The sequence below is a fragment of the Centrocercus urophasianus genome, unplaced genomic scaffold, assembly GCF_019232065.1.
Source record: "Centrocercus urophasianus isolate 14NV4802_14NV808 unplaced genomic scaffold, USGS_Curo_1.0 seq_18, whole genome shotgun sequence".
NCBI lineage: Eukaryota > Metazoa > Chordata > Aves > Galliformes > Phasianidae > Centrocercus > Centrocercus urophasianus.
This window is the reverse complement of record NW_024884733.1, coordinates 24024597-24040309: the sequence shown is the minus strand read 5'-3', so window position 1 is coordinate 24040309 and position 15713 is coordinate 24024597. Positions and strand designations below refer to the sequence as shown.

Below are 15713 nucleotides of genomic sequence, written 5' to 3'. Positions count from 1 at the left end.
GAAGGTCTCAGTGTAAACTTGAGGAGGGAAACGTGGCTGTTTTTGGCATGATCAGAGCAGCAGTCTGATCTATTTTTTCCCCAGCTTTGCTATTCATCAGATCTGTGTTCAGTCTGTAATAACAGCAACAGGGCAAATGAGCATCAGGCTTGAAATCTGAGCTGACACCATGGAGATGTTTCTGGCCTGTAAACCCAAGAAGCACCAAGCTATGGGGCAGTGGAGCTCTTGTGCCTTCCAGGCTCTGTGGTTAGCTCACAGGCATTCACTGACCCAGATGACCATGTCTGCCTCTCACTTCATCCCTGGTGTGACCACACTGGCTGTAGCAGATGCAGCATACATGCATCTTGCCTCTGACCTTAGGCTGAACATGCTTCAAAATGTATCTTAAAATACAAGGACGGTAGAGGGTGGTCAAGAATGTTGGGGAGCACAGGGCGGTGCCTGAGGTAGCTGCTGCCTGTTGCTTTGGTAGAAGCAGTTGATCCTTCTGAAGGAGGGCATGAAGCTCCTGCAGTGTCAGACAAAAAGCACCACATAAAGTTCAGGTGCTGTGTGGATGACGCTTACGTGTGTTCTTTTAAAGCTCTGGTGACCTGCAGACCGGATGAATTTCAGTGCGGGGATGGGACCTGCATCCATGGAGCAAAGCAGTGTGACAGAGTGCACGACTGTCCTGACAACAGTGACGAGGCAGGCTGTGTCCAAGGTATGTACAAAACAGCACTGTGTTCCTTGTGCTCGGTTTTATAAAACTGCAAGAGAGCTGCAGAAGGAGGAGGCCTGCACTGCTCCTCTGTGCCACAACAGGCTGCTTCCTGCAGAGAGCTGTAAGCCGTTCTGGCAGTGGGGTTGCTTGGGAGAGATGGCTGTGCTGACCAGGCAGACTGCACGCCTTGAAAAGTTCCTCGCATCATACTCAGTCTTTTGCTTAATCTCATCCCATTTCTGCTAATGACACCTTCTTGAAGCTCTGTGTCAGGCTTTTTGTTGTCTTGAGCCTTACCTAACTTAGTTGCTTTCCTCTCTTGCCCGACATGACAGAGTCAGCATGTGAAAGTCCCAGCAAGTTTCAGTGTAAGAGTGGAGAGTGCATTGACGGAGGCAAAGTGTGCGATTCACATAGAGACTGCAGGGACTGGTCTGACGAGCCTCTGAAAGAATGTGGTACAGTACTTGCCTTCTACGTGTTGCTCTTGTTGTAACTGCTTCCCCTCTCCTCCATCTGGTGCTCACAGCTTTGAGTGTAACCACATGTAGCTGCTAATGCTATTTCTCACTCTGCTTCTCTTTCCTTGCCTTTATTCTCTCTTCACCCTTCACATGAATATAATTAGTAGCCCAGTCTGATCATCTGCCAGTGTGAACTGTGCCCTTCTCAGTTCAACTTTTGATCTTGGAGGGATGTTTGAGCTGAGCACAGGACTAGCAACCAGGAATTCCCCCTCTTCTCAGACACTGGGGTCTTCCACAGCATCAACCAGTTTATTTGGTCTCGCTGCCAAAAATTACCTGTGAATTACTGAAAGATGAGCAAAAACATTGTAAAGGTTTAGCATTGGTAACATCTTTGAAGGTGAAAGCACGCAATGAGTGGCAGCATCCACTAAGCAATGATTTCAGCCACTGGGTTTGTTGCTGCGTCCTGTAGAAATGACAACAAGCTGCTGTCTGCAGCATCCTGCTGGCTGTGGGCTGCTGAGAACAGCCAGGCCATGAGAGCCCAGTCTGCTCCTGGGCTGTGGGAGTCAGCAGAACAGAAAGCTGCAGGTTGGGGAGCTGAGCCTCTCTGTCCTTTTCTTACCAGGCATAGCAGGTGCCAACCCCAACCTAGAGCACCACTGCCACACCATTGGTTCTTCCCCAGGGGCAGAAATGCCTCAGACAGGCTGCTGTGCTGTCCCTTTCCATGACTTCATGGAGCACCAGTAGCATGGAGCTCTGTGCCTGCAACTTAAATATCTCCTGTTCAGGGAGAGTTGTTGGCTTCTCTGTGCTGGACAAAAAGTGTGTGAGTTCCCAGAAAGGATGCTCTTACCCTGTGCTTTTAGAACATCCTTGCTTTCTTCTGCACTAATCCACATCTCCCTGTCTTTCTGAGTGAGTGTTGCAACTTGTCTGCCTGTGAAGGTCTCAGTCAAAGCCAGCAGCCCAGTTGGCTGAGGAGACTGGGCTCAGCCTTAACATGGTGCTGTGACTGCCTCGTTGTGGTCCTCGGCTGGCAGCTGAGTGCCATTTGAGTTAGGAAGCTGTGCAGAGAATAGGCTCCAAAGGAGACATGCTTCTTTAAGACTGCAGAATGATGTAGATTGTTGTGAATTTTGACATGCAGCCACAGGCAATCTGCACAGCAGCCCAGGAGATGCAGGGTGTTCTCCTCAGCATGGTGTGTCTGTACAGCTGCGTGCCCGCCTTTGCAGTGCCCTCCATGGTTCCCCAGAAAAGCACTGAAAAGGCAGAGCATCGCTTATCTCACTTTAAGCAGGCAGTGAATATGATGCTGAAGTTTGGGTAATGGGCAGCAGCTGTCCAGCAGAAAGAGAGCAGGCTGCTATCTCTGCCTTTCCTCCTCAGCTCCTGTTGAGAAGTGCAGCAGGTGAGCCAACACCTGATTTACAATCTCCAAAATTATTCCACAAAGCCTCTGAAACCAGAGGAAACATTTGCATGAGAGCTTGCTTGTCAGTTGAAACAGTCTTTGTTGTGTTTTGCAAAGAGCAGCTGTGCATGGATATGATGCAGTTTCCTAGAGGCCTGTGCAAGTGCAGGAATAGGTGACATTCATTAATAAACAACACTGAACAGTGCCAACACACACTGTGACTTTGTGGACCCTTTCTTGGAACCCAGTGAACTTGCTCTGTTAATAACTTATTGATACCTGTGTACGTATGTGTCTCTGATAGGAAGGTGAAGCCATCCCAGAGCTGGGATGGGGTTCTCTGACATGATATCTTCTCAGCTACTGACTTCAATTGGCCTGTGGTTGTTTTCGTTTTCTTTCAAGAGCAGTGGTTTAATGGCTGTGCTGCACTGCTCACCTGTGTCATACAAGGAAGCAAGAAGTAAAAGATAAATGAAAATTTTGCCTTTAAATTGCATTAAGAAATGAAGTAAATCAGCTTTGCTTGTTCCACTTAACCTGCTATCCCTGAAATCTCACAGCTTCTGTAAGCAGCCTTAAGGAGAAAACTTTCTCTTCACCTTCTAAAGGTTAATTACAACAAGAAGAAATGTTATTTCTGACAGAAAATCAGCTTTCTTGAATCTCTCATTTAATTCTAGTTAAAAAGACACAGTCTATTTTTCATTTAAGCTCTTGAAGGCAGGATCAGCCTTGGATTAGGCAGGGGCCCAGGAGGGGATGGGGGCTGGTTTTCCATGATTGCACACTTGGGCTGCTGCTGCAATTCAGGCGTTGCTGGAATTGTCACTCAGATCCTTCCTTGGTGCTGGATGGGGAAACAGTACAGTAGTTCAAAACAGCTGGCCTCTGGGAGATGAGACTCCCATAGCATGAATTATCAAAGCTCAAAAAGACTGTTCAGAAAAGTCAACATTAACCAGTGCATGGGGAAGGCGTCATCTCCTGGAGAGCACCCTTAGGTCCCTTGGAAATGCCTCACAGCTGGCAGAGTATGCTCAAAGCAGTGGGTTTCTGATGGATGAGATGCAGAGATGCACAGATGCTGTGTCCCCAGGGCTCCCTCTTCATTTGGCCATTAGCTTTCAGTCCAACTGATCATAACAGTGTTGGTTTGGAATAATAAAGAGCAAGGAAGAGATACAGTGATGGCTTCCTTTCTCTGAAGTCACTCATATGCTCAATGTGGCCAACACCTGGCTACCAGAAGCTGGCAGCTATGGGAAAATGTGCGTTTGACCTTTCTTAATTTCATTCAAACTTACGACTGGAACCCCTCCTTTCCCATAGATAACCTGTCTGCCTCTTCCAGGTATTAACGAATGCTCTGTGAACAACGGTGGTTGCTCACACATATGCAAAGACTTGAAGATAGGCTACGAATGTGAATGCCCGCCCGGATACAAGCTTCTGGATAAAAAGACGTGTGGAGGTAATTTACATGCAAACAGCAGTCCCCTGTGTGTCACCATACAGAGACATGCTTATATGCTCTTCAGCACTGCTCCATCACAGATGGTTTGATTTCAAGTTATTGATGGGTTTCAAACACTCCTTTCAGACATAGATGAATGTGAGAATCCAGACGCTTGTAGCCAGATCTGCATTAATTACAAGGGGGACTACAAATGTGAGTGCTACGAGGGATACGAGATGGACACCCTGTCCAAGAACTGCAAGGCTGTAGGTAAGGCAGCCCGACAGGCTCTTAAACTCTGACTGCTCAACATCACAACTCTGATAAGAAAACACACTTGCAGGGCTGAGCCTAGGGGAACAGAGGCAAAAGTTAACTAGCAAGCACAGGCATTAATTTCAAGCAGCACGGAACTGCTGCAGTGATAGCAGATGTGTCTCTAGGCAAGAACTACTGAGAGTGCAGATCAGAATATTTTAACCATGTGCAGAGCAAGATTACGATCACTAGTTGGCTGTTTGAAGCTGAAACTCGAAAAGAAAGCCTCTTGACAGGTTTCACTAAAAACAGCACAGAAAAAAATATTTACTGGTAGTCATGTTAAAAGAAAACAACCCAATTAAAACGTGGTAGGTTATCACCTCTCCACCTACCCAGCCTCATACACAAATACCAACGTGAGCACCAGCAGCTTGCTTGGGCTTATTGCAGAAATGAACGTTAATGTCAGGGATTGCAGCCTTTCTGAAAGGCTGTGGCCTGGGCTGGCCTGAGAACATGACTGCTGTTACAGTTTGACCAGCACTCAGGCTGCAGACTCTAGCCCACAAAGAAGAGATGTGAGATGTATTATATAAGCCCGAGTGCTTGGTTGGGTGATGCAAGGTCAGCACGTATGTGACAGCCTAAAATAGAATTAAATGTCCTCCTAGCAATGAGATCCTGGCTTTGCTGGATTCTGTGTGGCTCTGCCATGCCTTGGTCTGGCTGCCTGCCTTCCCTCCAGCCAGCCTGGAAGGCTTTCTCTCTTCCTTGTCCTGAACATGAGTCACTGAAACTGAGCCCCTGGATTTTGTATCTAAAATGTATAATGGAATGTGGGGACGTTCTCCAGAGGCTGGGTGACAGGGTGCTGTGCCCTGTGTCTGTATGTGTTAACTGTCTACGTTGGGCCAGAAGCCACTTAGACCTGCTGCTGGCACAGAGCAGATCGGTGACTTATTGCTGTTCACTTTGTTGTTGTTTGAGGAAATGATGTATCCAGCCTTTAGGCCAGCTGCTATAACAACAAATGCACTTCTTTCTGTGTCAGGAAAGAGTCCCTACCTCATCTTCACCAACCGCCACGAGGTCCGTAAGATAGACCTGGTGAAAAGGGACTACTCTCGCATCATTCCCATGCTGAAAAATGTCGTGGCACTGGATGTGGAGGTGGCAACAAACAGAATATATTGGTGTGATTTGTTCTACCGAAAAATCTACAGGTAAGGGCTAAGAGAAAGAGTGTGTTTTGGTACCTTTCTAAAGCTGTGCTTCAGTTTGTAAGGACGATATGCAGAGAACAATGCAGTGAACCTGGGGATTTTCTTCCCTTACTGCATTACCTGTTGTGGCCCAGACTTTGTAAGCTTTTCAGGATTTGATAAAGAAATCAGGGCTTGTGCAGTTACTTGGCTTGAAAACGCAGGAAGGCTTTTCAGGAGCAATAGATCCCACTGCATTTGTGCAATTACACGTGGACTCGTTTACTTAACGATCATACTGCCAAGTGAGGCTGCTGTGCTGTGTGCTTCATGTACATGAAACCAAAAGGACTTGGCATCTGAAGGCACAGAGGCAAGTGGTGAAAGCAAGGATACTGGTTGACCACTGGCGGCTCTGCTAGAGTAGATGAAAATCCACAGCATTTGATCACAGACTACATTTCATATCCTGTAATTTGTTTCCCTTTTTTTTTTTTTCCAGCTGTTTTTGTACATTCATTACCATTATTATGTACTGGAGCTTGTGAGGGTGTCTAGTCAAAAACGCATTTAATTTATGCACTGAAAATTCCCAATGTATACTCTGATTTGCATAGCTATTGCACCCTATTGCAGTTTCAGCAGCAATTTGTTTTAGATTTTAGCTAATGATCAGACAAAAAGGTTGATTGGTTTCAGTGCATAGGAGCCAAGCTGAGGTTTTTGCAGGCTGTGCTAGCTTTCGTGCCACTGGCATGGAAATTTGCCCAGGTTGTCCTGATTATTTAGCACTCAGGTAGCTGGGCAGGTATCCTGAACAGCACTGCATGGCCCTGGAAATGGGGAGGTAGCTCAGCAGCAAGCTACTTGCACTATGTCTAATCCTGCAGGTATGGGTGGGCACATAGAGAACTATTTAAGACGCTGCTCCTTCTGCAGCGGACAGTTAATGCCCTGGGACTGAGAGCCCCAAGTGCTCATGCCCCATGTATGACTGTACCAAGCCTGGTTACTTTTCTGAACAGCAGAATTTTTATCTTTCTCAGTCCTGCTTACATTAGCTTTATTTTGAATCCTATCTTTCCTGCAGAGCAGGCTGTGTAATCATCATTTCATAACAATTAATGCTGCTGTTGGAGATGCTGCTGATATCACTAATACCCACCACAGGAGTCCTGTGGGTAGCAGCAGCAGGCTATAGATCCCCTCTTTCTTGACACTCACTGCACTTCTCTTTCTGCCACTGAGATGTTGTCCCCATCAGGGTGTTAGAAGATATTTTATTAGGTATTTAGTTCCTGGGAGAATCAGAATGTCACTTCTGTATTTCCACCCTCTCATTCTGAAGCCCCAGGAGCTCCTTGTTTTTTCCACTAGTGCATCAAGTCACATTCATGGCTCAGTGCCGTGTTGGAAGGTGTGAACATGGCTGTTTCACTAGGGAGGAATTAGCTGGGCTGGAACTGCAGTCAGAATGTGTGGTGTTCATCAGACCAAAATAGCAGCTTGTGAACACAGCCACATGCTCTGCGGAACCCCCAGTGGCACCATTCATTTAGTGTTGGGTCAGAGAGAAACCAAAGGCATTCCCCATAACACCTCCATCTTCTGGAGGTGCAGCACCCTCTGCTAATCCATGTGGACTCAGCACAGCCATCCCAGCCTGGGCTACAGTGCAGAAAACAGCATCAAACTACTGCAAAGGCACAGTTCCATGGCCAAAGGCAGGATGGACACTGAATAGGAGACATTAATCTCAACTGTGCAGAGGGAGGAAAAGTTGTGGGGTTTTTTATTTGTTTGCTTTTAACCAAATTCTTCTAAGAGCCAGAAACACCAATGCAAACTCAGAATTTCTGATTCCATTTAGAATTGCTCTGATAGTGCTATAGATTGCAGAATAACAGAATCACCTGTGCTTGTAGGTGTAATATTGGGTTATTCTTGGAACCTCCATCTAGCATCTCCTGCCTTTCAGTAGTGTCTTTAAAAGATTCTGAGGCTGGTATTAAGTGAAGATTTTCTTTGTATCTAACAAGAAATCACTTGCCAAATTAGTATAGCTTCAGGAATCCCTTTGATGAATTAAAAAGTTACACAGGTCCTAATTCTGCAACACATTTAAGCATGTTTATTTGTATGCTAAATTCAACTCTGTTCAGCAGAGCACTGAAGATAATAATATTTCCAATGTCCATAAATCCCAATAAATGGTACTACTGAAGTTAATGTGCCCTAAGTCAGATGTGGTGCTAAATTGTGCAGTTGTAGCAGGAAGCAGGTAGGAACATAAAATAACAGTTCCCTGTCCTGGAAATGCCTGCCATCCAAATACAGAGGTAGGACCAAGGTAGAGGAGAAAGCAGCAGAAGGATGCAGTACACAGCTGTAAAGGTTTCTTTGTCAGTCACCTTGCCACATGTGCACTTTGTTCTCGTGGGGTTGGTGTGATGCTGCCAGCACTCAGCCCTTCCTGAGCTCCAGCCCTGTGCACATCTGCACAGCCTTCTCTGTGCCATGCCAGCCCGGTGACAAATCCTGTCTCTGCAGTGCATACATAGACAAAGCCAGCGACACAGCGGAGCAGGTGATTCTGATAGACAGCCAGCTGAACTCTCCGGAAGGGCTGGCGATTGACTGGGTTCATAAGAATATCTACTGGACGGATTCTGGAAACAAGACTATCTCAGTGGCCACTGCAGATGGGAGCAGGAGGAGGACACTTTTTAACAGCGACCTCAGTGAGCCGAGAGCCATTGCTGTTGATCCCACACGGAGGTGAGTGTGAAAAGGAAATGTTTGTGCTTTTCAGACAGAATTCCAGTTGTCTTTCTGCCTCCCACAAAACTCATGTACATCACATGTGCCATAAATTGGATCCTAACGGATTTACTTACATGTCTAAAGATAAGGGCCTCTGTAAGAGCTTACATAGGACTGCTGAGGTGCTTCACAGAGCTGGTTCAGGTAAATCTCTGCATGGCAGCTGCTGTAAGAGAAAGTTTTGAAAATTATGCTGGGTTGTGAGCCAGGAGGGCCTGAGCTCAGGCACTCAGGTTATGTTGGGAAATCACATAAGTATGACAGGAGTGTGGGATAAGCGAAGTCTACACATCTACCACAGACACCAAGAGATAGTTTGGGGTTTGATATTCTGGTGTAAGTTCTGTGGCAGAGTAACCTGTGGGACAGGAGCAGGGCAGCTCCACTAAATGCGTATCAAGGTAAACTGAAGTGACCAGGGGCCTTTGCAACATCAAGCAGAGAGCACTGTAACTCTCTCCCCAATCAGTAGTTCAAATTTCATACCCTGGGGTCCAATTTACTGTCTCCTTGCATCCATCTCTTTTAGGTTCATGTACTGGTCTGACTGGGGAGACAAAGCGAAGATTGAGAAAGCAGGCCTCAATGGTGTGGGGCGGCAAGTGCTGGTGTCTGACAACATTGAGTGGCCAAATGGCATCACGCTTGGTAAGCAGCCGGGTCACAGCTACAGGATCCACTGTGGCTAATGTAAATGTCTTGTAAAGTAGGCAAATGCAGCCAGAGTTAAAGACATCCATGTTTAGCACCACGCAGGTGTGAGGTTCTCCACTTGGTGTTATGTTTGAAAATTCTGTCCATAAAGGGATGTAGGAGAAAATGTTACGACCGTTGCATATTGTTGAAGTGCTACTGCTGTGAACAAATAATGTTATCCTTTAGTAATTAAGAAATTAATTAATGGCTTGTTTTATTGCAGAATTTGTTCTTTGTTGGCACTCATCCACTGGCATTCAGTTTAGTGAACCTCATCCAAAATAAGCGGATCTGCTCCAGGAAGAGACATTCAGTTCACAGCATTCTAAATAACACTGGCCCCTTCCCTCCCGCTTTTACCTGCATCCTCCCCAAAATGTTTCTGGTCTGGGGAAGGAAGTTTCCACCACTGCCATTCCCTCAGCCTGCAGCAGAAGGACTTTTGGAACCCAGCATTCTTCATCACAGAACATGTGTTAATCACGCAGCTCCTTCAGAAAGATGTCAGTTTTGAATCCCAGTTGTTATTTTCCAGCAAGAGGCCAACAACTAAATAGGACTGAGTGGCCCTGGAGGAGCACCTCTGGGAAGCCTAAAGTGCAGCTGCCCTGCTCCTTCTGGTACCAAACAACGCTGTCAGTCCAGCATTCACACACACACACACACACACACACCAGAATGTTTCTCTTTTTTAATCTTACTTAGAAGGTCTTATCCCAGCATATCTGGGCACTGAGTCAAAATCACAACTAGTGTTAAAAAAAACTTTTAAAAGCCTAATAATAAAGAGATTAGTCATGCTGCCAGCAGAAAAAAATGCTGGGAAGTGCAAAAGAATTGCAGGAGCTGTGTGTGATTTTGCTTCATTGTGTTTTACTTCTCAGATTTGCTGAATCAGCGTCTCTACTGGGTGGACTCCAAATTGCATTCACTCTCCTGCATTGATTTCAATGGCAGCAACAGAAAAGTTCTGATTTCTTCTGTTGATGATCTGAGCCATCCTTTTGGCTTGGCAGTGTTTGAGGTAAGAGTCAATATCGGGTGAGAAAAGACTGGAGACTGCAAGAGGTCTCAAAGCTCTTCTTGATTGAAAGCTCTGCCTTTTGCATAGCACAGAAAGCTGAGTGAGGGCGTTTGCTGCTATAGTAACTGATTAACCTGGTGTGGGTTCAGCAGGGAAAATAGTTTTCTAAAGCCCTTAATCAGGAGTGATGCATCGCCTCACGCTTTTACCTTACGTAGTACAAGTGAATCCCTGAGGGGCAGGCAGTGCTCGGTTATGGCTCCCACATGACTGCACAATAGTCATGGCTTTCCCTTGAGGTGGACTGAGCCAAACGCCTGTGCAGAGGCTGAAACTGTTAGCAAGAGACAGGAGAAACCACTTGCTGTGATTAGCAGTGGGCAGCCGTTCACCCAGTGACACTGCAGCATGTCCTGAGTCTGCTGCTGCTGAGTCAGACTTTGAGGGGAGCTGCATGGATCGCGGCAGCAGCCCAGCCCCCTGCCGAGCACCCTGCTGTTCCCAGCATTTTTGTTTCATGTGCATGCTTGTGTTGCACTTTCCAGCCCTAACAGAATCCTCAGGGAAGGATGGCCCCATAAGTCTGGGGGTCGATTGCTTGCGCTGTCCTCTGGCTATTCCAGTATCTGCAGAAGTGTCCTCAAACGTTTTCACCTGTGGCAGGAGTCTGAAGGCTGCAGTGGGCAGTATGTGTGCCAGGCGCTCACAGGGCTCCCCCTGCAGTCACTGAGCACCAGTGCGTTGCTGAGTTGGGGATTTGCATTCAAAAGGTATTCATTTGTTCACCTAGTTCAGGATGGCAGATAGTTCACTTTCAGCTTCAGCTGCTGCTGTTATGACACACAAATCCTGCCAGACATCAGAGCAATGTCTCCGTACAAAAAACTGCAAGTCTGATCCTACAAAAACATATGCCTATCTTCACAAAGAAGGCTTCTGGCCCCTAATTAAACTTAAAAACCCAGTTGCATTCTTGTATGATTGTAGATTCTTGTAGTACTCATCTTACTCCTGTTTTTAAAAAACCAAAAAGGTGCAGGAACATCCCAAAAGGTCCAGAATTTGGATATAACCAAATTCCTGCTCCCTCAATCTCACAGCGACTCCAAATTATTGAGCACTCCTAAACACTATTGCACTACTGCACTTTTTAGACATGCAAAAGAAAAGAGCTGCACGTGGAAGTACCATAAAACCAAAGTTATCCCAGCACGGGAAAACAGCGCATTGATTTTTGTGACTACTAGAGTTTAGTCCAGCTTGAGTTGGAACTGGGCAGAGTGGTCAGGTCAGAAATCCTATGTATTTCCTGCAGGACAGAGTGTTCTGGACTGACCTGGAGAATGAAGCAATCTTCAGTGCCAACAGGCTGAGTGGCTTGGACATCTCTGTTTTAGCAGAAAATCTCAATAATCCTCACGACATCGTTGTATTTCATGAATTAAAGCAGCCCAAAGGTAAGACGTGTCTCTCGTGTCCTTAAATCAGATTTATTTGAGCTACTAAATGAACTGCTTCCTGATGGTTTCTGATGAGAGAAAAAGCACAGGTAATAATGTGAAATCAATGCCTGATGTTTGAAGTTCCTGCATAATTAATTCAACAGCAGCACCTACTGAAAAATCTGCCACTTGTTAATTGCTGTTTCATTAGTGTCTTTGATAGCAGAATTACTCTCATTACTGTGATCACTTTCCATTCATTACATATTTAGGCCATACTGCAGCCTGGAAGTGTCACAGCAAGGTAAGCATATGGAGAATGGCACTCAGCACCAGGCTGCTGAGCAAATAACATAAAAAACTGCTTCATGACACCAGGAAGCCAGCTTCTGACCCAGGATAACTGAAGCTCACCCTGAGAAAGTTCAGTGAGGAGTGCATGGCTTGTGTCCATCTGCTGTTACTGTGAGCATGTACAGATGCTCTCCTCACTCAGCAGCATCAGTCTGTGAATGTTCTAAATAATTATTAGTGGCAATCAACAAGCCATTCAGATATCATCTGTATTGTGCAGAATCTGAACCACTGGCTTGTGAATGAGTACATTATGACAAAAGCAGCTGGAGCTGTGTGAGGCTGTTAATTTTTTATTTGCCAATCTCTCCTCAGTTTTTATAGCAGTACGTAAGGTTTTACTCCAAACTGTAAAGATGATTAAGGAGGGCAATTGATCAAGGTAGAGAGTTGAAACGAGTCTTCTTAAGAGGCTTAATGGTTCTTTGCTGAGGGAAAAAAAATAAATAACTTTTCTTCTGTCTTTGAATAGCTCCAGACTCCTGTGAGCTCAGCCCCCAGCCAAATGGAGGCTGTGAGTATTTGTGTCTTCCTGCACCTCACATCTCTCCCCATTCCCCCAAGTACACGTGTGCCTGTCCTGACAACATGTGGCTGGGTCCTGACATGAAAAAATGCTACAAAGGTAAATACAATCATATCACTGTTGTGCTGTCCCAATAAAACTGTACTTAATGGTGGAACACATACATTAGCTTTGGAATTCCACATATATTCTGTCTTCTGAACACAGCACTGCACTATTCCTTATTGAAAACCTGTATTATTTTTTGAAAGCATCATCAGGAAAAAATGAGGAAAAGAAGGGATGATCCCTAGGACTGAAAATGTGGATGGTCAATAAGTGATATACATTTGCCATGTTTCTGCTCTGTAGATACTGGATGGGAAAGGCCACAATCATTGCTGAAGAGACTGGTGGTTGCAATATAATTTTCCCTAACGTGCAGACAGTTCCTGGTACAAATTCAGTATCTTCTCAAAAAATGAGTACTTTAATTTATTAACCATCTTCCAGACAGAGTACTTCACTACTATTAATTAATTAAAGTTTGATTTCAGAAAAAAAAAATTCTGCAGCTGAGATCTATCAGTTCTGTGCTCGGCAAGTAGAACTGGAATTTGATTTCTGTTTCTAACCAGCAAACAACACAATCCACCCTGTTTGTGATTTGCTGTTTTGTTTCATCATTGCTTTTGCTTTTCAGATCTTCCAACTACTCCAGCTACCACAGTGGTTCCTACAACCACAGCATCTCATCCTGTCACTGCCTCCACTGTAACTGGCAGAGCCAACACCACCACCGCCGTCGTCCCCAGAGCTGTATCAGAAGCCACGACTGCCACCCCGAGTTCTCATTCAACCACATCCATCCTCATCGATTCTGAGATGACCACTGGAAACAGCAACTTGTCACAGCACTGTAAGTGTATGAGATTCTTCTTTTCTTTTTCAATTTATACATTGCCACGAAATCTCATGAACAAGTAGCAGACTGTACCTAACAGCTGAGCTATAGAAGGTCATATGAAGGCACATCTTCTTGCATAGCAGGAGAAATCAGGTATTCTGTATGCCGATGCCTCTGTTCTGATCACGTGGTTCCAGTTGCTCAGGATCTTAGGGCACTCATATCAGGCTTTCAACCCATGCATGTAAAGCTGACTCTAGAGATAAGGCCCTGCAATATGTATACTTGCCCTGTGCTCACTACTAGTCCACCTTGGCTTCAGTGTTGTTTGTAGTGCTGCTGACCTAAATATGAATGATGAAGAATTTATTCTTCAGAACTGTCGTTGAAGACCTCAAACAGATCCAGATTGCTTTAACAGACTAATAGATTAAAATACTTTACTTAAAAAAAACATTTCAATAACTGGAACAGGTTGTTTTCATTGCACTTGGAAAGCAAAAATAAGCCATCCTGCTTTGACTAAGATGCCTCTTTGAAGCAATCAGTGAACTCGCTTTGTAGTGCATGGGGGAAAATAGAATCTGATTTATAAAATTTGCTCTTGTAAGTCCTGCTTGTGCAAATTTCCTTTCAAATGTAATAATTAACTTAAGCCATAGATGCTAAGTTCTTTTAAGTATCTATGTGTGAATAGTCTGACCTATTATTAGGTATACTGTTCCATTACATGACTATCTGCCAAGGGGAATTGTTTAAAAGGATAAATTGCCTTTTAAGTTTCATGAATTGACGAATCTGAAGACAAACTACAGTTAGTTTCCTTCTTCTATATTCCAGCTACTTTAACACAACTATTTTCTGTGCTGATCCCCTATTATTAGAGCTCAGAGCAAACATTTTGAGGTTACTCTTGCATGCTGTAGCAGGCTGCAGCAACCACTGATGTATGTGCTGACCAGCTCCATAGCTGTACATGGTACGTGTAGATGCACACATGCATGTGCACACAGAGCAGGTACTGCATTCCTAAGAAACAGTTCAGCTCAACCCAGCCCAGCCTTCTGTGTACGTGTGTCTCTTTCTATTCTTCTCCCTGATAATTTAATTCCAAAACTTCTTATGAACTCTTTGGTAACAAATACTTCATGATGGGCAGAACAACAGCTTACTGCCATAAAGCATTCTTTAGCTGTGGCTTTAAAACCTGTGAACGAGTGAAATATTTCTGTAATTACAGATTCGAATAATGGCCAAGGCTTTGATTCAACTGTGACAGCAGCTGTTATTGGAATTGTCATTCCTGTTGGTAAGCTGATTTGATTTAAATATTGAAGGAGATCATTCTGAAATATTAGTGTAAATAAACTTTTGTGACTCTCAAGATTGGGGGGTGGGAGAGAGTAGAGGAACTGCTGAAATGAGTCTGGATTTGAGACAGTAGTGAAGGATATAGACTTGCCTAGGAACATCTCAGCAGATTCCTCCTTTCTCCACAAAACTGGCTAACAGCAGTTTTTGCCTCCTTTCATCAGTGGTTATTGGCTTGCTGTGCATGGGGGGATACCTCATCTGGAGAAACTGGAAACGGAAGAACACTAAAAGCATGAATTTTGATAATCCAGTATATAGGAAGACAACAGAAGAGGAAGATGAAGATGAAATCCATATTGGTCGGACTGCCCAAATTGGACATGTCTATCCAGCAGTAAGTATCTGAGGAACCTGCTGACACAGATGCATTTTGCTGAGAATTTGGCTTAGAGAATTCTCTCTCACATTGTTGGAGACTTGATGTTATTAGTTCTGTTTTTTGTCATTGTATAACTCAGTAATCTCTGAATAGGCAGAAGACTAAACTTTTAAATTTAAAATAGAGTGGTGTGTATAATAAGATGCTGTTTAAATGAAGAGCATCTGTTCTAATCAGTACAGACAGTCTGCTTTATACTTGCTGTCTTTCCATCTCAAGAGCTCAATATGTGACAACTGATGACTTATCTTCTGAAAGGTTCCACGTTGCTCAGACTCCTACCAAGTGCCTGAACTATTTTAAGGATAACTTCCGTTTCCGTGCAAACCAGGGAGAAATTGTATTTTCCATATAATAGAACAGTGCAAAAGTCAGATTTCTCACAAGGGGAAGTGTAAGAAGTTAAGGAAATTTGTCTTGGCAACATTAATCTTTACAAAAACGAAATACTCACTTTGTTAGTAAATCCTTTGTATGCAGAGAAATTGTTGTGCGTGGCAGCTGCACAACAGCTGGTCTGCATTGGAGCTTCCTTCCAAGAAGCAGCCCTCACGAGATGAAGCACTGGCAGTAATAACTGCTTTGTATTTTCAGAAGAGAGAAAGATCTTGAGTGAGTGAAGGTGATAGTTTCTATAGGAAGGTAGGAACTTAACTAATGCCCTGTATTACCTGGAAGTCAC

At 44.6% G+C, this 15713-nt stretch overlaps 1 protein-coding gene and 1 long non-coding RNA gene across 11 annotated transcripts in view; one reads left to right on the top strand and one right to left on the bottom strand.

Annotated features, from left to right (window-relative positions):
- LOC122160641 overlaps window positions 1-15713 on the bottom strand; it is a 41033-nt gene that overhangs the window by 10110 nt on the left and 15210 nt on the right. For 5 of the 7 annotated variants that reach the window (XR_006168922.1, XR_006168920.1, XR_006168921.1 and 2 more), the window contains 2 exons: window positions 11407-11598; window positions 8425-8516 (listed from right to left, as the gene is read on the bottom strand). This is a non-coding gene — a long non-coding RNA (uncharacterized LOC122160641). Of the gene's footprint in view, window positions 1-8424; window positions 8517-11406; window positions 11599-15485; window positions 15609-15713 lie in introns of all 7 variants that reach the window. The other 2 variants (XR_006168923.1, XR_006168925.1) reach the window with 2 other exon arrangements.
- The window catches only part of LRP8 (LDL receptor related protein 8), a 151635-nt gene that overhangs the window by 132918 nt on the left and 3004 nt on the right, over window positions 1-15713 (top strand). For 2 of the 4 annotated variants that reach the window (XM_042819408.1, XM_042819410.1), the window contains 13 exons: window positions 590-712; window positions 1048-1170; window positions 3960-4079; window positions 4209-4334; window positions 5377-5548; window positions 8078-8305; window positions 8880-8998; window positions 9931-10070; window positions 11386-11527; window positions 12339-12491; window positions 13075-13290; window positions 14519-14587; window positions 14814-14986. In XM_042819408.1, coding sequence (XP_042675342.1) covers window positions 590-712; window positions 1048-1170; window positions 3960-4079; window positions 4209-4334; window positions 5377-5548; window positions 8078-8305; window positions 8880-8998; window positions 9931-10070; window positions 11386-11527; window positions 12339-12491; window positions 13075-13290; window positions 14519-14587; window positions 14814-14986 — 1904 coding nt within the window. The other 2 variants (XM_042819409.1, XM_042819411.1) reach the window with 2 other exon arrangements.